General features: G+C 42.2%; 1 protein-coding gene across 1 annotated transcript in view; it reads right to left on the reverse strand.

Moving 5' to 3' along the window:
- Positions 1-22,661, reverse strand: part of GPD2 (glycerol-3-phosphate dehydrogenase 2) — a 144,500-nt gene that overhangs the window by 44,982 nt on the left and 76,857 nt on the right. Inside the window, exons 7-9 of the mRNA XM_040440200.1 lie at positions 4,311-4,475; positions 2,707-2,851; positions 1,079-1,272 (exon numbers count right to left, since the gene is read on the reverse strand). Coding sequence (XP_040296134.1) covers positions 1,079-1,272; positions 2,707-2,851; positions 4,311-4,475 — 504 coding nt within the window. The remainder of the gene's footprint in view (positions 1-1,078; positions 1,273-2,706; positions 2,852-4,310; positions 4,476-22,661) is intronic.

Genomic DNA, 22,661 nt, shown 5'->3' on the forward strand with positions numbered 1-22,661 from the left:
TTGCGGACCAGAAAAGGCATTTTCTACTATAGTGTCTGTGATGTGCGGTCCGCAAATTGCGGATGGCACATTGCAGGTGTCCGCAAAACACATACGGACATGTGAATGGACCCTTATAGTGAGCACACACGACCATCCGTTGCTGGATTGCAGGGTGGTCATAACCATGTAAACGAGTAGTGTATAATGTGATGGAAAAATGAATCCAGCCAGCAGAAGAGGCAATAACTTTCTGTACATAATAAATGCCATTTGCTGAAGTGAGACGACCTCTATAAATAAAATACTGCTGAAGATGTGCATTAGACATAGGGCAGCCAGAAATGGAGTCTTTTGGGGTTGTTCTCCATCCTTCTGCATATGCATATTCCCTCTCTCCCTGCTTATTCAGTGGGTGGGCACTGATCCTTGTGCTCAGCCAATCTGATGTCTTCCCGTTCCTGCTCCCGTCTCCTTCTCACAGACACAGTGGGGTGGATTTACTAATACATCACACTTTTACACTGTCCAAGAACACAAATCAGTCTTAATATTAGACAAATTTACTGTTTTGGCACATGGACCTTTATAAATTAGGAATATCGTAAATCCTGAGCAACACCCGTAAAGCCTGGGAAGCTTCGGGATCTGATGAGGGTCTGATCTGAGGTCTAATGGAGCTTGGGGGTCTGATCTGAGGTCTAATGGAGCTTGGGGGTGTGATCTGAGGTCTAATGGAGCTTGGGGGTGTGATCTGAGGTCTAATGGAGCTTGGGGGTGTGATCTGAGGTCTAATGGAGCTTGGGGGTGTGATCTGAGGTCTAATGGAGCTTGGGGGTGTGATCTGAGGTCTAATGGAGCTTGGGGGTGTGATCTGAGGTCTAATGGAGCTTGGGGGTGTGATCTGAGGTCTAATGGAGCTTGGGGGTGTGATCTGAGGTCTAATGGAGCTTGGGGGTCTGATCTGAGGTCTAATGGAGCTTGGGGGTCTGATCTGAGGTCTCAGGAATAATATATATTTTTTCCTATTTTCCTCCTTTAAATCTTAGGTGCATCTTATAGTCAAAAAATAATAATATAGTACTTCATCGCAACTTACCTTCCACATCACTGCTAAGGTAGTTGCGGACTTCAGTCAATATGAAATTAATGTCTCCCTCTGTGGGAATGGGGTGGTGCGTGATCTCTGTTGGAGTGTCAGTGGTTCCAGCGATGGTCATCTTCTCCCATGGCAGGAAGAAAATAACTCTACCGTCACTGGTGGCCGGATCGAGCAGTCCCATGTTATCGGGGCTATGAAACAAAACAAGTAAAAAGGAACTTAAAATATGTGGAAAGCATAAAAGAAACACATGAAACACTTTGATGACCCATCTATCTACATTGTGAATTCTGTTTTGCTGTTCCGTCATGGGAGCAGAAAATAGGAAATGACGTTGCGATGAAGCCAACACACAACGGACCCCAACAGACCCCACTGACTTATCAGGTTCCGTCATGGTGTACCTCATTTTATCGGAAAAATAATGCTGCATGGATGGAGCCTCTGATGTGATCACAGACTTCGCAGACCTCCTTTCACAGTCTTACTTCTAGGTTTCCAAAAGGAGGTGGCAACCACCATGGGGACCATCAAACGCAGCCCAGTTATCACCGCTTTTCTCATTCCCATTGCCAAGTGAAGATGTAAAAGATAATGAGGGGTTGGGCAATGTTGTCCATCCAAAAGCTTACAATTTAGGCGTTTTTGTGATAGAATGAACCGGTGTTCACCATGATGTCAAGGTTCCCATTTATACAGGATGCATGTCTGATCCACTATGGTATATCATGATCTGAAAGGATCTGTTGGTCAGATGATCAGTCGTGATCCGTAATTATTCTTATCCACCCCCCCACAACTTATAACCATCTGGTTTCCCTAATACTAACCCTGTAAGAACAGTGCCGCATGTCCTCAGTGCACCAGATATGTGGCCCCTTAATAAATTTTCTGTTCACTTATACAATATAGTTTTCCAAAATGTTTCTATGTAACAAAGTTCCTGGCAGCTTCCGGTCTTGGACCAGGTAGCAGTTGGGTCCAGTGGCTGCTGCAGTCAATCACTGACCTCGGCTCTCACAGAGGTTTGAACCATACGTCATTGTAATGTACCATTCAAACCTCTGCGACAGCCGGGGCCTGTGAATGGCTGCAGAGGTCATGAGACCCAGCTGTTTCCTGGTCTTGTTGGGACCAGAAAAGTCCAAAAGTGGAGCAGCGGTGGGGCTCAGGACAGGTGAATGGTGTTTGTTACTTTCAGGAGGGCAGGGGAGGACCCCAAGGGTTGTCTGCTCCGAGGCCAGACTACCCCTTTAAGTACTGAGCCACAGCTGCAGCCAGAGTCCCTGCGAGATGACACTATGTACATCATTCATGTAACTGCTGCAGCCAATCACTGGCCTCAGTGGTCATGGGCTCTACATGCATACAAGACCTATGAGGCCAGTGATTGGGTGCTGAAGTCACCTGAATGGTGTATATGACATCATCACTGCCGGATCGTCGGGGGATCAGAGCGCCGAGGGACTGAATGGGTGATTATAGGTTATTTCTTTATTTTATACCATTACCTGCTGTAAACAAAACTTGAAAATCCTGAAGCCTCTTTGATCCCTATTAAATATAGATCTCTCCTATAACATGTAAGAAAGCAGACAGTTCACCCTACACCCCTGATCCTGTACCTGTAATATCCGGGCATCACAATATGAACGCCGGCACTTGGTTGGCAGATTTTACTGGTTTGCCGATTGTCCATTTTGCGCAACGAGTCTGTGAATGGCCCGGTGGCATTGATGACACATTTGGCTCGGACATCAAATTCTTGTCCTGGTAAAAAAACGGAATAAAAAATACAGAATTATAACTGATGGCGTTGTTAGGGGAAGGGCTTATAGGAATATTTATAGAGGACCTGTCCCCTCTCCTGACATGTCTGTTTTAGTAACTACTTGCATTCCCAATGTAATAACAATTCTCCAGCATCTCTTACGACTCTATGTTGTTTAATTCCTTTATTATTCCTGCTAGAAGTTATGAGTGAATTACTAGCAGATTTTAATGATGATCCAGCTGGGTGTTACCAGCTGGAGGGGTATCCCTGCACAGTCTGACATTGGCAGCACTGACTGGATAGTGTCAGACTGTACAGGGACACACCCACAACTGGTAATATCCATCTGGACCTTCACTGCAAACTGCTAGAAATTCATTCATAACTTCTAGCAGGAATAATAAAGGAACGGCACAACATAGAGTCATAAAAATAGACGCTCCAGAATTGTTATTACAAGGGAGTTGCAAGTAGTTACTAAAAAGCAGACATGTCAGGAGAGGGGACAGGTCCTCTTTAAAGGGCTTCTGTCATCAGAAACATGGTCCTAAACCCCTCTCACCTGAGACATGAGCTCTTGACAGCTGAAGATCATGGTCTTGGTCCCATCACCTTCTGTTCCCGCATTCCTTAAAAAATAAGCAAATGAGCCTCTAGGAGCAACGAGCTTTCTTGGGAATGCAGGAACTGAGGCTGATGGGACCAAGACGACGATCTTCAGCTGTCAGGAGCTCATGTCTGAGCTGAGAGGGTTTTAGGTCCATGTTTCTGATGACAGAAGCCCTTTAAAAAGAGTTCCTATAGTTTCTTCAGAAAACTGAAATGAGTCATTAGCCACAAAGTGGCTCAGAAATCAAAGCCTCCAATTTATTTGCTTTACTGAATGAGGGGTACAATTTAAATGGCCGGTGTGTCTGTCTTCCTCCTAGAAGATGATGACTGCGGAGGGAAATGGGTGGAGGGTCATTTCCGGGATGTTTATTCTGGTTTTCTTGCTCTCAGCTGAAAAGAGCACGCGCTGGGGAGATTTACTAAATAAGCCCAAACTCTGGCTCAATTTGCACCAGAACATATTTTGCCCTGCATTTATTACGCATTTTGGTCACTTTTTACACCTCAGCAGCTTTAAAAAAGGGGCTTAGATAAGTCTTCAAACGTTGGTGCAAAATATTGGTCTAACGTAAACCAACCAAAAGGTGGTGTACTGAAGAGAACAAGTCTAGGCATGAAGAACCAGTACCTGACCATGCTGGTGTTTGTAGTTCTAACACTTCTGGAAGGCCATAGATGTCAAGTTCCAAATGAATTACTTCCTATAAAAGGACCTGGTTGAGAGGATGTGATCTCGGACATAACCCAGGCATCTACTAATGGGGCTGAAGAAGGATTCTGTGACTATACAAAGCATCAAACAAAACAAGCACATGGATGTAGAGCGGGCTACAAGTCAGATACCTGTTAGAACGTCTCTGCAACGTGCTCCGCAGACGCGCTCAGCACCGGTCTCCGGATCTGTCTTCTTCAGCAAGCCCACCACTTCAGTGTAATTGGCTGTGGCAGCACCATACCTGGCAGCAGTGAGAGCGATGGCAAGGTTCATTCGAGCATCGTTGTGCTGTCCTGCAGCAGAGGACGGAATCAGAGGAAGGACATGAGTCACCTCAAGCCACTGACTTGTGCTATGGAAGTGTGTCACAACCGATCTGTCACATCTGTCCCTGTCACAGCAAGTATACGTGATGGCTGGCTAGATCTTACCCGAATTATTTAAAGATACATGATCTCCTTTGTGCATCAGCCTATCTATCGACTGTACATTCGGTTGGGGCTATTAGTGCTGTATACTCACAAGCATTCATTTACTGGACATAAAAAAAAAACAAAAAAAAAAAAAACATTAAAAAGCAACATAAAATTGACCAATTTAGAAATACTAATCCCTAAATATAAAATTAACAGTTTATTTATCGGACAACCAATACTTAAAAACATACACGGCAGTCAATAGCCATTTAATTCCTTCGCTGTCCTACATAATTAGAGCAGAAAGGAATGGATTTTTATAGCCATATTAATTAGATTAGATCATTAATAAGTGAACATAAAAAAAGGTGCAAACAAAATGTCACCTCCACAATAATAGATATTACATAAATAATCAATAAGTGAACAACCAATTGCCTCGGGAAGACAGATACAGTACGAATGGACTCTGTATGTAGATGCAAATCATGATCTAAACTTTGCTTATTAAATGAGTATATACCGTAGCACCTTCATAGCAAAGACACATAAACGTAAATTTACAAATGGGGTCTGTGGTATCAATTAGTACATGCAAAGATTACATTTATTAATGAAGAACGTGCAACCAGCCAGTGTGAACAGGGTCGTATTGGAAATAGGAATTTTCTGGTAACAAATTTTTTTTTGCACCACAGAATCTCCATGCGCCTTCGTCAGTCAGGACGCACTTCTACATCGTAGATATCTTGGTATTTTCCACAGTGTATTTTTGAAGGATGCCCGAGGGGGAAACCAGCATTGAGATGAAGTTGCTCTTTACGTTTAGGGTACGTTCACACGCAAAAGATGTGATTTCTGCAAAAAATCCTGTGGTGTGCGAGTATACCTTATACTGTAGATATAGCCATGCTGAGGGGGATGTATCAGAATGTAACATTTAAATTTTTGTAAACATTTTTTATTTTTATGTAACTACTGGTACTGCTGTAGTCTTTTTTTTTCTACAGCTGTCATTTGGGATGTGGGAGTTTTCCAAGTCTTTTGATCTGGGTTGGTAGCCTACCCAAAGCACCAGAATATCCCCATACATCAGGGTATAAGTTGATAATATTAACATATCACATACACCACAAAAATTGTAAAAATGATATGCAGGAACATTGGGTTTTGCTTCTGTGCTCTTGGACTCTGATGTCTCAGACGTGGAATTTGTACACAGCCCTACTGCAAAATTACATCTTTATTACACACTAAGAGACGTCCAAAAAGTTTTCTTCAAAGTTTGGTTTTTAATACGGCTTTCCATGAAGGAAACAAAAAGGCCAAATCTTCACAAAAAAGTCTTTACATTTATCATTTTGCCTAGAAGACACGACCCTCAGACGTATCTAGGAGAAAACATCAGATTTCTAGGATTGGGGACTTGGAGTAATTAATTTTTGATTACATGACCGGTAGAGGAAACGCACAAATTTTGAAAATGAGAGCACTAGGTCTACCATGAAAATACTGAGCGAGAAGATGTATGGGTAATGGATAGTGTTGTTGATACATGCAGCCGGCATAGCAAATCCTTAATACAAAATTGATTATGTAAAATATCCTGCCTTATGATCTGTCTGCTGTGCTAGGGACCAGTACAAAAGTAATCTGTCTATGGCAAAAGGGCAGTGGAGGGATCAATGTTTCAGTGGGTCTCATGTCCACTCCCTTCAGCGTCCTGTCTTGGCCACGTTTAAAATCAATAACGAGAAGTGATTTTCAGACTTTTTACTTAGATTATGCAATTTTTCTTACAACGAAGTAAACCAGGAGAACGGATTAAGAAATCCAGAGCTGCTACATGAATTATTTACGTAGAACATAATTTCCTTCTGTTTCAATGGTTGTAAGTGATACCAGTGAAAAAACTGGAAAGTCTCATGCAGCCTGGATGGAAAGTAAAACCATAAACAAGCCTTTGTTCGAATAGCTCTTCTCCAGAAGGAAGAAAACGGTCCCTAGTTCCACTTGGAGGCAGCTACTCCATAGGTAAATCAGTGGTATTACTCTGAATTGCCTATAGGTGGCCCTAGAGAGACATCTTCATTCTTTACGGAGCAGAGCTACTTTGCATATTGGTTTCCCAGAAAGCATTGCCCTAAAGATCTGGATCTCCACAAGGAGAATCAATACCTTCCAAGATCACTATGTTCAAGAAATGTTGACCCAAGTGGTACCTTAGCTTGCAGACCACATAGATGGATGCTTGGTAAACCTCACAATATTGAAAAGCTTTGACAGGCTGAAATGATCACAGTTTTACAGAGCTGCAAACCCCACCCCTGGAAACCCCAAAACCATCCCCCTCACCTGACCTATGGGTGGAACAAAGTTAAATGGAGGATATACCTGCTAAGCAGACTAGACCACAAATACCAGGCACATGACACTGTGTGTATATGGAACAGAGCCTAATCCATCCTTGAGGGCTACATCCCATTGAGCATCAGAAAATGTAAATGATAGATGCTGCAAATAAAGGCTCTGTTCACACTAGCAGCGTGGCTTTTGTATATAAGACAGTATGGCTGCAAACCCAACAGACCCTATACATTTTAATTGGTTATATCAGGGTTTTGTCATTTTTGAAGGCAAGAATAGTTCTGCCAACTGTACTGTTCTTGTCTACAAAATACTGGAAAGGACAAACATTCGTGTAAACAAAGCTTGATGCCATTCTAAAATGTCTATCCCACTGCATATCAGGTGATGGTATTTACATACATGCCAACAGTCCGGATTTTACCAAGACAATCCCAGGAACTGGTCCACAAAAGGTGAAGGGTTTATTCAAAAAATGTGTGTTCCTGTTGGGTTGGGGCGTTCAACAGTGATCCAGAGAATGGTTCTAAATTACCCGTCTTTGAGCAATCCTGAAAACATTTCTAAAAACCAGAAAATTGTAGAATCTAGCTTCTAATTGACATCTCTCAAGAAGTAGAGTCAATTTTCTCTGGGCTAATCCAAAAGGCAGTCACCCTTTAACCTCTATACAGGGATCTGGACTTTGCTGCAGTGGGAACCACCAGGTCACTACCTCGTAGAATAGTCTCTGTAGGATTGATGGCTGACCCAAGTAGGGACAGGGACACCGGTGCAGAACACAGAGAAGTCAGGAAGAACATATTCAGGGACAGGCTGAGGTCAAGGCAGGCAGAATACAAGAGGTCGGATCAGGCAGCGGAGGGTAAATATCCAGGAAATTGGCAGAAAGTCAGTACATAGGCAAACAACAGAATAGACACCTTTGCAGGATACTAGTACACTAGGAAATCTATTGCTCAGGTACCTTCTCACAGGGGAATGTTCCTTAAAGGGGTTCTCCGGGAATCAAGGAAATGAAAATACTTAAATATTACTTCATTATAAATATATTACCAAATACCTTTCATTAGTTATAATGCCTCATTTTGTCTGGGGAGCAATTATTAGGAAAAATAAAATGGCCGCCATCCTACTAGTCCACACAAAACCTGTCCTAATTACACAGGAGGACAAGTTAAAGAGCTGCCTCATCCTCCTCTCTTACTTGTCAGGGATTATGATCCTGAATAGAGTTTAATATGATCTTCAGATTAATCTCTGTAGGAATGGAGCTCATTGGGAGACATGAAGTACAGAGAGTATAGTGGGGGTGTAGATAATGAGCAGCCGCACTTGTATGCAGTCTCCATTACCACAGCCCCACATTATCTGTACTGTCCGTCCTCTCTTTACTTCATGTCTCCTCATGAATTCCATTCCTACAGAGATTCAGCTGAAGATGTCATCTATATTCAGGATCATAATCCCTGACAAGTAGAGCAGAGAGGAGGATGAGGCAGCTCTTTAGCTCAGTGTTCTGAAGTAACTTGTCCTACTGTGTGATCAGGACAGGTTTTGTGTGTACTATTAGGACAGCGGCCATTTTATTTATCCTAATGATTGCTCCATAGACAAAATGAACCATTATAGCTAATGAAATGTATTTGGGAATGTATTTATACTAATGTAATATTTAAGTATTTTCATTTTCTTAATTCCCGGAGAACCCCAAAGGAGTACCCAAAGGAGACCAATCATTTGGTAAGGAAGATTAGGGTGCACACACTGGCCCTTAAAAAGCCTATGGGCAGAGGAAGAGAGATCTTGCTGGCAAGCAGGGCACAGCCTACATTGAGGGACAGAGCATGCCAACGCAACATCGTCCTCATCTTCAGATCTGAAGCATTGCCATGACTGTTCAAACCAACCCTTGATGTGCTAGTAAATTTAGAAAAAGCAGATGGGTAGTCTTCTCTAAGGACTGCTGGATAACTGAGAACATGGGAAGTGGAGAAGTGCACGGAGGTGGTGATGCCCCACATATAAAGTGGCATGCATTTCAAGTTTTGGGGTTGAGAGGTCTTGCACTAGGAGGGTCCCATTTTTATTTTGCTATAGGAACTTCCCTATTTAGTGCGGTGGATGAGAAGTCCCCACTGAAAAGATGTGAGCTTCCACCTCTAGTGTTCAGAGGTCCAAGAAGAACCTGCAGTCATGACAGCCAGTTACTCGTCTGTCTCTGGCCTCCCTAAAATAAACAAATTTGTAGAATCCAGACGAAAACAAGAACACATTCTATGCCCCATTCAAACTAAGCCTTTTTTTAAATAACAAGGACGTCATTACTATGGAAGATAAGAACCAGTCAGATAGAGGCCGCCGTGTGAAACGTGCTACTATATTTAACACAAGGACTAAAATAGAAGTCTACAAAAGTTATCACACTTGGTCCTGCAAGCTGCAAATATTGTTCTGTGCAAACACAATGGGCAATGTGAGAATGCAGAGACCAGACCAGTCTCCCACCATTGTTCCAGGCGACGTGACTGGGTGTGTTCCCGTACGACACACGGCCCCAGCGAGCAGATTACATCTGTCAACTCTGCTCACAAGTGAGATCTCCATCTACCAACTGGTGAGTAAAATAGATCAGTTGTTCAACCCAAGAAAAGGGCATCGATGGATTAAAACGAGACAATAGGATGGCTGGCAGAGTTAACCCCTGCAGTGCCAAGGCACAGCTGGGAGCCTTATATTTTTTTTTTAGAAGCGTCCCGTCAAGCTGTAAGCTCATCACATGGTATTCTGTTCCTGGGACCCCCAAGGATGAACTATAATCTGTAGCAGAATGTGGCAGCAAGTGTTCCATCCGTATGCAGCGCCTCCACAGGGGAAATATCACATTACACATTGCCCGAAGAAATCAATAGTCTGCTGCTTAATGCACAGACATGTTGGAGACTCTTTCTTTGAACGACATTTCTGAATACGGGCACCCCTCTATCAATTAATTTTTTTTCCATAACAAGGTATATGAAAATGGATTATCTGAACCAGACAAGCCTTATATTCCAGAACTGCGACACTACAGGCCACGTCAACTATCGGCTCAGCTGACAAATTTTACGGATTTGCACGTTTATACATAGTACTGTAATAATCTTGACACTGACCCATCAAGGGTTAACCTAGAGCGTGCCCATGAGCTCCATAACCTGGAGCTTGTGGGGCTGCACCCCTCTTCCACTTATTTGGCTGGGTAGGCGCCCTGCATGAGGGATGCTTCCCGTTTGCTTGCAGACACAGCCTCCTTTACTCAGCACCTCATACACTTGACCTGCATGATCTCAATCTTCACCTTTAAAAATGAATATACTTTTTTACTTAATTTTTTTTTTTTTACTTTTATTATCTATGACGCCTCATTATCCAGAACGGCCTATGGCGGAGCACATGATTTCTGGATTGATGGAATTTTCCAGCACTCAAATCAAAATTCACTGCAGTTATTTTACTACAATGTGTTGAATATTCAAAGACAAAAAGAAATGTACGATATATAAAGAAAATTTAGTGGGAGAAAGACTTCTCAGACCATACAGCAAGTGAACCGCAGGAAGCATATTGCCCCTACTGAAGGGAATGGGAGCAAAGCTGTAATTACCAAATCTGTCCACATCACAACTGACGGAGCTGTGCAGTTCCGCCACTGGAGCTACCCTGAAACAGCTGACTGGAGGGGGTATGGTGTGTCGGACCCCCGCCCAGTCCAGTCCTTGCATTCTCAGGGGAGCTAAGTGGCAGCCAGAAAACTCCCCTCTCCCTATTGAGAAAATAAGTATGTTATGCATATGGAGGAGTCTGGGGTCCTAGTCAGTGACCGACAGGCTTACTTGTTCAGAGATCACTAGGACCACCCACCAGAGTCATCAGCACAGATTTGGAAGAGATATTAAATAGAAAGACTACGCGTAAGAATGGATCTTTTCTACAAAATATAGGGATTCTATTCTTAGGATAGGCCATCAATATTGAAATCCTGGAGAGAGGGAGAGGGAGAGGGGGAGGGAGAGAGGGAGAGGGGGAGGGAGAGAGGGAGAGAGGGAGGGAGGGGGAGAGAGAGAGAGAGAGAGAGAGAGAAAGAGAGAAAGAGATCAGGCTGTTGGATTTCAACATGCCCAATTCTTGTGTTCTCAAGGGAGATAAGTTGCAACCAGAAAACTCTGCTCTCCCTATTAAGAATATATGGACATTTATGTGTATGGAGGGGTAGGAAGGGCAGTTTATAAGACAGCTGCCTTAGTCCTATATTTTGCTCACAGGTTTTCTTGATTTTTATTGTAAATATTATATATACATACACTCACCTAAAGAATTATTAGGAACACCATACGGTGTTGGACCCCCTTTTGCCTTCAGAACTGCCTTAATTCTACGTGGCATTGAATCCACAAGGTGCTGATAGCATTCTTTAGAAATGTTGGCCCATATTGATAGGCTAGCGACTTGCAGTTGATGGAGATTTGAGGGATGCACATCCAGGGCACGAAGCTCCCGTTCCACCACATCCCAAAGATGCTCTATTGGGTTGAGATCTGGTGACTGTGGGGGCCATTTTAGTCCAGTGAACTCATTGTCATGTTCAAGAAAACAATTTGAAATGATTCGAGCTTTGTGACATGGTGCATTATCCTGCTGGAAGTAGCCATCAGAGGACGGATACATGTTCTCATTCTGTTTACGCCAAATTCGGACTCTACCATTTGAATGTCTCAACAGAACTCGAGACTCATCAGACCAGGCAACATTTTTCCAGTCTTCAACAGTCCAATTTTGGTGAGCTCGTGCAAATTGTAGCCTCTTTCTCCTATTTGTAGTGGAGATGAGTGGTACCCGGTGGGGTCTTCTGCTGTTGTAGCCCATCCGCCTCAAGGCTGTGCGTGTTGTGGCTTCACAAATGCTTTGCTGCATACCTCGGTTGTAACGAGTGGTTATTTCAGTCAACGTTGCTCTTCTATCAGCTTGAATCAGTCGGCCCATTCTCCTCTGACCTCTAGCATCCACAAGGCATTTTTGCCCAGAGGACTGCCGCATACTGGATGTTTTTCCCTTTTCACACCATTCTTTGTAAACCCTAGAAATGGTTGTGCGTGAAAATCCCAGTAACTGAGCAGATTGTGAAATACTCAGACCGGCCCGTCTGGCACCAACAACCATGCCACGCTCAAAATTGCTTAAATCACCTTTCTTTCCCATTCTGACATTCAGTTTGGAGTTTAGGAGATTGTCTTGACCAGGACCACCCCCCTAAATGCATCGAAGCAACTGCCATGTGATTGGTTGACTAGATAATTGCATTAATGAGAAATAGAACAGGTGTTCCTAATAATTCTTTAGGTAAGTGTGTATATATATATATATATATATATATATATATATATATATATATATATACACATATACACACATACACACATGTGAAAAGCTATGGTGCATGGGAGTCTGGTGGGACGTCCTGGTCAATGACTGACAGAGATCACTAGGACCACCCAGCAGACTCATAAGTACAGATTTGGTAGGGATATAAAAGAAATTAAAAATAAAGACTACAAGTTGGGCTCTCACACCATTCTGGTTTTCTATTATTCTGATCCATCAGAAGAAGAGAAAAAAAATAATAAGGATCTTTATTTTGAGCATCTGTTGTGCTCATTTTGCACCAAAAATAACAGATCTCTGACGGGAATGACACAAATGGATGCAAAATGAGCACAACTGATGCTCAAAATAAAGGACCCATTTTTTGCTTGTTTTTTTTTTTAACTCTGTTCTTCTGATGGATCGGAATAATGGAAAACAAAACAGTGATGTGAACAAAGCCCAAGAATGAATCTTTTCTTATAAAATATGTCTTGCTCTATAATATACCTGGGGAATGTTCAAAATGGTATTTGTACAGCTTCATGAGAAGTCAAGCCTATACATAAACAGAAGAGCTAATAATCATAACGGATACAACTCCTATGGAAATCGGCAAATATAAAATTTGCTGCCCATAAATTGCTGCCATGAGATGCATTTCCAAGTCGCTCCGGCAAGCGAAATGTTAAATGCGATAAGACTGGAAGACTATGGGTCAGCATCTCTCTCCTTGCATCACTGACTGATTTGAGAACTGGTTACTGGAAGTAATTTATCTTCATCTGTCCTCCAACGGTTCCAGATCTGGCAGCAGTTCAACAGGTAGATATTTAGAGCTTGTGATGAAGCCTCATTTTGTCAGGAAATTGATGCTAACAGACACTTGAATACGTCTCCGAGTCAATGTAGTCTATGCACTCCACTTGACCGTACTGTGATTCAGAAAGGATAATAATAGAGAAAAAAAAACTAATAATAAAATCACCTCAAATTATAAAACAGATACAAATGCACTAAGAGTGAATGGGACTTGCTTAATCTTTAATTTAGTTGATAGTAACATTTTCTTAAAAGGACCTATCTAGCTTAGAATTTACCCATTTTCATATCCCCTACGTCTCGGATAATATAGAGAGGTTGTCTTTTTAGCATCTGCATCTCTTACAAAGAGTGTCTCTCGTTCTGGAGGACCTGTCCTGTCCTGTATTACTGACAACCCTCTGACATGAATGGGCATTGTGTAATACTTAGTTTCACCTGCGGTGGTGCTGCAGGGAGACTGAACTGCCAGGGTTTCTCCACAGATTACAGCAGAGAATCCATAGTGATTGTCCAAAGTGGAGAACTTCTTCAATTAATATTTTTTTAAAGAGCTGTGGCCCTTACGTTGGATTTGGAGGACCTAGCATTTTTGAGGAGTCAATGCCAAATTCATGTACCTATACACCACTACTGTTAGGTGTAAGGGTACTACGACATGTGGTAGCCATGCTGTGATCACAGCGGAGTACAGTGTGCCCGTACGATCCGCAAACGGCTCCAAATTATAAATTAGGACAGCGCTGTTCAGTTGGTCTTCATTGTTGGGTCTGATACACATGAACATATTTTTGGTCCGCACCCGATCCACATTTTTTGCAGATCAGATGCAGACCCATTCGCCTCAATGGGGCCGCAGAAGATACGGACAGCACTCGCGTACATCCATTCCGTGCCATCCGCAGCCCCAATTCTGTAACTAGAGCCCGCTATGGCTCGTACAGTTGCACGGTAATCGGCCACGTCTCCACAGCCACACCATGTGGTCACACCCTTACTGACTGGCTGCCAAGAGCAACAGGGGTACTTATATTCTGAGCCAATCCGTGAGCCAATTACACGGAAACTACTAGTTTGGAAAAGGAGGAGGGCCGTTTCATATCAGTTTTCAAGAAGAGGTTCTGCAGCAGCTGAGATGCTTATTACTATGCAAAATAATGTATGGTTTCTAAGATCTAAAAAACAGAGGGTCCCTTGCAGCGCACCGCGACCTGTATAAAGGCACTCCCACCTTTCTCCGATGGTCGTCATTCCATTATAACTTGTAATAGTCTTATCACTTACAGCAGGGGGCGCTATCCCTTATACTGTATACACACTATAGACCTAATAATGAAGATAGCAAAAAGGTACAGCTCTTACATGAAGTCACAAGATGTGAGGGGAAAAAATGGAACAAAAGAAAAAAAATTTAAAAAAAATACATCTTTCAGCTGCACTGAAGTTTAACCCTTCCCCTTATATTATTGCAATGCCCTCGAATGCATTAATGTCCCTTTCGGCAGAGAAGGGTCAAGCACACGAGACCTAACATTTCCATAAAACTACATGTAATTTGGTCATGGCCGGTGTCGGGGAATAAACAGTCAAATCCAGCCAGTCAGAAGGGAAGAAACAAAAAAAAAAAAAACTGTCTAATACGAGGCTCCCTTGAGGTAAATGTAGTTCATAGTCCTGCCCCCGCCCCAACCTCAGCCATAATCTCCGATTCCTGGAGGTAGAAAAAGCACTGGAGTGAGGAAAATTCTGCAGCAAGACATAATGATACAAAATGACAGGGACAATAATGACAATGAATTTCATGTCTCCGAGTCATGAGCCAGGAATGCCTGACTGGGCTGACTTATACAATTAAATTGTTACAGGTACAGCAGGAGATTCAGTTATCGTCTCTAGGCTTTTGGGACCGCTGCCATGGTGCAGAGCAGCTGAGCAACATACAAGATGTGGTTGTGTTAGAAACATATGTTAATAAAAACCCGCAAATGTGCCTTTAGTCTGGCAGCCGCTGCAGAAACACCAGCGTGGCAGATGCAATACATGTGGGTGCTTCAATTGTAGCGTAGAACAAGGTGTCCAGTCATTCAGGTGGAAACGAGAGGGGAAAAAAAATATCTATTTATTTCAGCTTTTCTAGACTGGAAAAGGGGAAAAAGTTTTTTTCCCCCTTTATTCTTTTTAACAAAAGCTTGTATTTAAAGCTGCACTAAAAAAAATATATATGTTTTCTGCTGCAGTTATTCATGACAGCAACACCTCTACATACAGTCATGTGAAAAAATTAGGACACCCTTTGAAAGCATGTGGTTTTTTGTAACATTTTTAATAAATGGTTATTTCATCTCCGTTTCAACAATACAGAGAGATTAAAGTAATCCAACTAAACAAAGAAAACTGAAGAAAAGTCTTTTCAAGATCTTCTGTAAATGTCATTCTACAAAAATGCCTATTCTAACTGAGGAAAAAGATAGGACACCCTCACATGTATTCCCTCTTAAATTGGCTCAGATCTCACACAGGTATATCACACCAGGTGCACATAATTAGTAGATCGTTACTCTGCATGTTGAATGAGGCTTGCCCTATTTAAACCTCAGACATTTAGTTTGGTGTGCTCCTGACTGTTGAAGTGAGAGTGAGCACCATGGTGAGAGAAAAAGAGCTGTCAGAGGACTTCAGAAAAAAGATTGTAGCAGCCTATGAGTCTGGGAAGGGATTTAAAAAGATCTCAAAAGATTTTGAAATCAGCCATTCCACTGTCCGGAAGATAGTCTACAAGTGGAGAGCTTTCAAAACAACTGCCAACATGCCCAGGACTGGTCGCCCCAGCAAGTTCACCCCAAGAGCAGACCGCAAGATGCTAAAAGAGGTATCCAAAAACCCTAAAGTGTCATCTCGAGAACTACAGCAGGCTCTGGCTACTGTTGATGTAGAAGTACATGCCTCTACAATCAGAAAGAGACTGTACAAGTTTAACTTGCATGGGAGGTGTGTAAGGAGGAAACCTTTGCTTTCCAAGAGAAACATCGAGGCCAGACTGACATTTGCCAGCGATAAAGTTGACAAAGACCAGGACTTCTGGAATAATGTTCTTTGGACAGATGAGTCCAAAATTGAATTATTTGGACACAACAGCAGAGGACATGTTTGGCGTAAACCAAACACAGCATTCCAAGAAAAGAACCTCATACCAACTGTGAAGCATGGAGGTGGAAGTGTCATGGTTTGGGGCTGCTTTGCTGCAGCAGGACCTGGTCAGCTCACCATCATAGAATCCACGATGAATTCTACTGTGTATCAGAAGGTGCTTGAAGAACATGTGAGACCATCAGTTAGAAAATTAAAGCTGAAGCGGAACTGGACCATGCAACATGACAATGACCCAAAACATACTAGTAAATCAACCAAAGATTGGCTGAAAAAGAAGAAATGGAGAGTCCTGGAATGGCCAAGTCAAAGTCCAGATTTGAATCCCATTGAGATGCTGTGGGGTGACTTGAAAAGGGCTGTACGTGCAAGAAACCCCTCAAACATCTCACAGCTGAAAAAGTTCTGCATTGAGGAGTGGGGTAAAATTTCCTCAGACCGATGTCGAAGACTGGTAGATGGCTACAAGAACCGTCTCACTGCAGTTATTTCAGCCAAAGGAGGTAACACTCGCTATTAGGGGCAAGGGTGTCCTATCTTTTTCCTCAGTTAGAATAGGCATTTTTGTAGAATGACATTTACAGAAGATCTTGAAAAGACTTTTCTTCAGTTTTCTTTGTTTAGTCGGATTACTTTAATCTCTCTGTATTGTTGAAACGGAGATGAAATAACCATTTATTAAAAATGTTACAAAACACCACATGCTTTCAAAGGGTGTCCTAATTTTTTCACAAGACTGTATGCATTAGCTGGTTATAAGGCCAGAATTCCCGTCTCTGAGCCAGGGCTAAGGGTAGCTCTCACCCACGTATCGTATGGTCCCCATTAATGACCGTCATGTAATACTACATTTCCCCTGAAGATGCCGATATATATAAGAACAAAAAAGCCTGCATTTAAAGGGAAACTCCACTAAAAAGAAATGTATATATTCATGATGCCAACCCCTCTCCATATGCATTTGTTGGTCATAAGACCAGAATTCCCGTCTATGAGCCAGGGCTAAGAGTAGGCTTCACCCATTCATTTTAATGACCGTCACGTAATACTACATTTTCCCTGTAGAGGCCGCTATATAAGAAGAGAGAAAGCCTGCATTTAAAGCAAAAACTCCACTAAAAAGAAATGTTTTTTTAATGTATATACTCATGAAGGCAACGCCTCTAGAGATGCAACTGTAGGTCATGGGGCCAGATTTCCCAGCTTTTTTCTTTTACTGTAGATATTCATGATGCCAACCCTTCTCCATATGTATGTGTAGGTCATAAGGCCAGAATTGCCAGCTTGAAGCCCCTCTATGAGCCAGAGTAAAAAGTCACTAAGGGTAGCCCTCACCCATGCATCGCATGGTTATCCATTTGTTTTAATGACCGTTATGTAACGCTACATTTCCTTTGCAGAGGCCGCAATATATAAGAAAAAAAGCGTGCAGTTAAAGGGAAACTCCAATAAAAACTAAAATATATTTTTTTTTTACTCAGATCTTATATTAATGGTGACAACCCCTCCACTTATGCATTTGTAGGCCATAAAGCCAAAATTTTCTACTTAGAGTCCCTCTATGAACCACAGTGAAAAAGCCAGTAAGGGCAACTCTCACCCGTACATCTGAATGACCATCATATAGCACTATATTCCCTTGCAGAGGCTGCTATATAGAAAATGTATGACGTTACAGAAAATTCTGTCTTTCTAAAGTCACCACTAGAGGGATCTTCTTGTCTACTGCTTATACATTTAAAGGGAACCTGTCACCGGGATTTTGTGTATAGAGCTGAGGACATGGGTTGCTAGATGGTCGCTAGCACATCCGCAATACCCAGTCCCCATAGCTCTGTGTGCTTTTATTGTGTAAAAAAAAACACTATTTGATACATATGCAAATTAACCTGAGATGAGTCCTGTACGTGAGATGAGTCAGGGACAGGGCTCATCTCAGGTTAATTTGCATATGTATCAAATCTTTGGGGAATAGGTATTGCGGATGTGCTAGCGGCCATCTAGCAACCCATGTCCTCAGCTCTATACACAAAATCCCGGTGACAGGTTCCCTTTAATGTAATAACAACACTGTATGCAGTTAGCTCACAAGCTCCACCTAGTGGTGTCCCCAGGTAAACAAAAGTGGATCAATTTTATGGCAGTGAGAATTAATGCAAGTCATTCTTATCAATGTAACAGGAAAACAAAACACCCAACCCTTAAATGAAAAAAAAAAAAAGATTAGGGAACTACAGTACAAATCCAGATGATTTTTTTTCCACAGAAAATGTTCCTTAGAGGAGTTTCCAGTCCCACATTTAATCTAATCTTAACTACATATTATTAGAGACTATTAGTAGAATAGTTCAGCTTGAAATGGGCTTGTCTTCTGCTGGACCTTTGGGGCTAATCACTGTGCCAGAGACTGGGTCTACTGATGGATGCTTAGGTACTTTGGGGTGGTTCCACATAGGATGAAGTGGTCCCGAGGTAACATATTAGGACCTCTATTTGTAGAGTTGGTGATATGATCATAAATATAACAAACATTTCACATGTAATGATATGCTACATGAAGGAGGAGATACATCTTCTCCTTGAGGAGATAAAAGTAGTGTATGCAGTCTCACACATACAATCTAACTAACCTAATACACAAACTGCTATACCATTCATATCTTGCAAAGCCACTATACATGGCACTGTGCTTAGTATCGTCTAAGGAGGCCACAATGCTCACTGAAAAGCTTTAAACAGCTGATTTATGGGGGAACAGGGAGTTGGACCCAGACCAATCAGATACTGATGATCTATCCTGAGGATAGGCCATCAATATTGCATTCCTGGAAAACATATTTAAAGTCAAAACTCTGATTGGTCAGTAACCAGGCTTTGTGTGCATTAAGTAAAAGGCTATGGACAATTTTGGGGGCCTTTTTTATTATTGCATTGTACTCATTTTGAGCTAATCATTTTTTCAATTGGTCTTTATTAAAAATGTTGAGCCCCTTTCTCTGTACAGCCTCGAGATTCTCTAGTAGCAGGCTCTGTGTTTTTACTGTGTTCTATCAGGCAGCTCAGCTGACAGCTCCTGATCTCTGACCTTATATACACTCATTATTGCTCAATTCCTATCTTACTGATAAGAATGTGGATTAAATAAGTGTTTCGGAGCTATTCGCAATTTAGAGATGTTGGTTATTTGATGACCAGCGCCACAGCCTTCACCAGCTTTTCCTAGGCCATGTGACGTCACGTTCATTGGTCACATGGCCTAGGCGCAGCTCAGTCCCATTGGAGTGAATGCAGCTGGGCTGCGATACCAGGCACAGCTGCTATACAATGGACTGCGCTGTGCTTGGTGAGCTGCAAGGAGGCAGCAGCGCCCACCGGATCGCAGTGACCTCCTCAAACCACTGATCGCGCAGGTCCCAGGTGTTGGACCCCCACAAATAAGGTACTGGTGACCTAGATGATAGGTCATCAGTAGAGATGAGCAAATCCAATCCAACAAAGTGGAATTCGATCCGAATTTCAGGATAAATTTGATTCGCCGCGAAGCCGAATTTCATCATGCTTTGTGGTAGTGAATCGATTTAACCTGAAATAGTGTAACAAACAAAAAAAAATAAAAAAATCATACTTACCTCCTCCATTTGCTCGTGACGGGCCCGCCCCCGCCATCGTGATTGAAGATCTCAGCTAAAAATCCCGTGCGTGATGAAGTCATCTCTGCCCTCGTGAGATTTCACCCAAAATCTTCAAGCAATATGGCGGTGGCGGCCCGTCGCGAGCAAATGGAGGCGATAAGTATTATTCCATTTTTTTAATGTTAATTTTACACTATTATTACTCTCAGATGTCGCAATCAAGTATGAATGCGGCATCTGAGGGGTACAATCATGGGGGCGGTGCGGTTGCAGCTCCCTGTCATTGCACCCGCTACTAACAAAAAAAAATGCGCTTCGTGAGGAAGTAATTGTAATTTTTTTGCAAAATTCGGTGAAGCCGCCTAAACGAATTTAGCAAAACTTCGCTCATCTCTAGTCATGGTTATTTAAATCTCGGAAAACACTTATTTCTCCCTGCACTATGGATCATTACTCAATGTTCCCATAGAAACAGACCATAAGGTTCACTTACTTTTTCTTGCAATTGTACAGCTATTATGCATACAAACAAAAGGTCTAAGAGATACTATAAGGAGCATAGTAAAAAAATAAAAATAATAAATAAAAAAAAATAATAATAATAGACTGGTGAGGTCACCAGAAGATTTAATATCCCTCGGTGGCTTACTTATTACATATTTTTATATTCATATATCCGTACACGCTTCTATATACTCCTCACTAGATCTATATGCATTACTTATCTTTGGCTCACGTTTTAATCAAAAGCCGTGTTTGCAGTGAACGGGCCCGGTGCTAAGTATATCGTTCTTTAAACAAAGCATATTCTAATTTATTGAAATCTCCATGATGCTGCTTTTGTAGATGTCCTTGAGCTACATAAATGGAAGTGACAGATCACTGCTCAGATAGCAGCCACATTCCGCCCCCAAAATGTTGCCTTTTTGCTGTTCAGGAGTATCCAAATTCAAGTCAATGCTAAATCAAGTCTGACATGTTACCCCTAAGAAACACACTTGTAAGTTGTGCCTTCAAAGGAAGCCTTAAATAAATAGGACACGTTGTGTACACCCAGGCTAACATCCAACATATGCTGTAGCTTCCAGATGCTAAGACAGAGCAAGCATCGCCTCCGGTGCAGTCTGGGAAATGCTACGGCTGGTACTTACACCATTCCTAATGCGCTTTGTGTTCTTTGGCTACATGAATAGAGCTCAATTAAAAATAGCCACGATGCTGCTCATTCCGCGGCATAATTATCAACCTGATTTTTACCGGTTCATCCAAACATAGGATTTTTTTATTTGATTTTTTTTTTTACTTTACCGTAGGCCAGAACTGGAGGCTGCAGAAAGGAAGAAAATAATTGTGCTGGTGCACAGAGGGGAGCAGAGCAAAATGGGACAGATTGTGTCTGGATGACAAGTGGTAAAAATAATTTCTAAATCGTCACTGCGCTAAAGGCTTTGACTCGCTAGTACGTTAGATCGGGAGTTCGGAGTCATCTGGACAAGTGCAAGTTGCTTCTTTTATAGCACCCCTCACTTCTATCAATGCACCTTCACCGAGACGAGTTCTTGCAGACCTCTTAAAGGGGATGTTGCATGAAGACAACCATTGTCCAATGTGCCGTATTCAGGCCTATAAACATCATGGTTGAGAACCCCCCTCTATGAGCTGGAGCGGAGATCCACTCTATGAGAGCGTCTACTGTTCCAGTGGACTCAAAGACATCCTTGTATTACATGGACAGCCATTTAATCCCCCCCCCCCCCATGTCCATACCAGTTAAAAAGTTCTTTGCTTGGCCCCCTCTTGGCACGCCAACTCATCAACTCCCCACAACCACATTGCATTGGCAAAACCCTGGTCAAATCTGAACGAAGCACCTAAGGGGTTAAACAGCCAGGATCAGACATAACTGTGATCCCTGCCATTGCAGCAAGGTCTCAGATGTATGTTGCAGATGATGCCATCTGCTGTTGTGATAGGCGCAGCCATCACCACAGTGTTTATTTACGCCACCAGGGCTGTTAATGTATGGTGCAGGAAGGGGTTAAAGTCTGAATGGCTATTATTCAGCTTTTTTTTTTACTAAATTGGAGGCATGCACTAGACATAATACAGTAGTAGTGAAGCCCAGTGTTACTTTAAAGCGGTTGTCTGGTTTGCAAAAATCTTTTTTTCTGTATGTTATTAGGGAATTCTAAATTAATAGAGGGGGTCCACTGTTCAGAACTCTCAGGCATTACCCCCTACTGGAGGACCAAACACACCTGTGCACTGTGTCAATAGATTCTACAATGTAATACCTTATTTCCCCTGTGGTGGCGCTGCAGCAGAACTGAACACTTAATACTAGGTTCCATCACAGATCACATCTGATCTCACTCTTGACAATAATGCCCACTAAAGAGAAGCGGGGCTCCTATAGTACTGTAAGCTAAGAGCAGTCAAAGCTCCCTGCAAGTGCATTGCTTACCTACATTCCTGTTTTGTTTTGTTAGTTTTTTTGCAAAAAGTATACATTTTTAGTACTATCATCATAAATACACCTTCAGTTAAATTTGATATGACACCTACAAAGACGTACATAGAAAAAATGGTTAACACAGGTTTTTGCTGCTGTTTTTCTGTACTTTCACATTTTGAGTTGCCTTTTTGCATCTGTGTTTAGTAGTTTCTATGGGAGATCTATGGGAAGACCTAAGGT

This window comes from Bufo bufo, chromosome 7 (assembly GCF_905171765.1).
Source record: "Bufo bufo chromosome 7, aBufBuf1.1, whole genome shotgun sequence".
Lineage (NCBI taxonomy): Eukaryota > Metazoa > Chordata > Amphibia > Anura > Bufonidae > Bufo > Bufo bufo.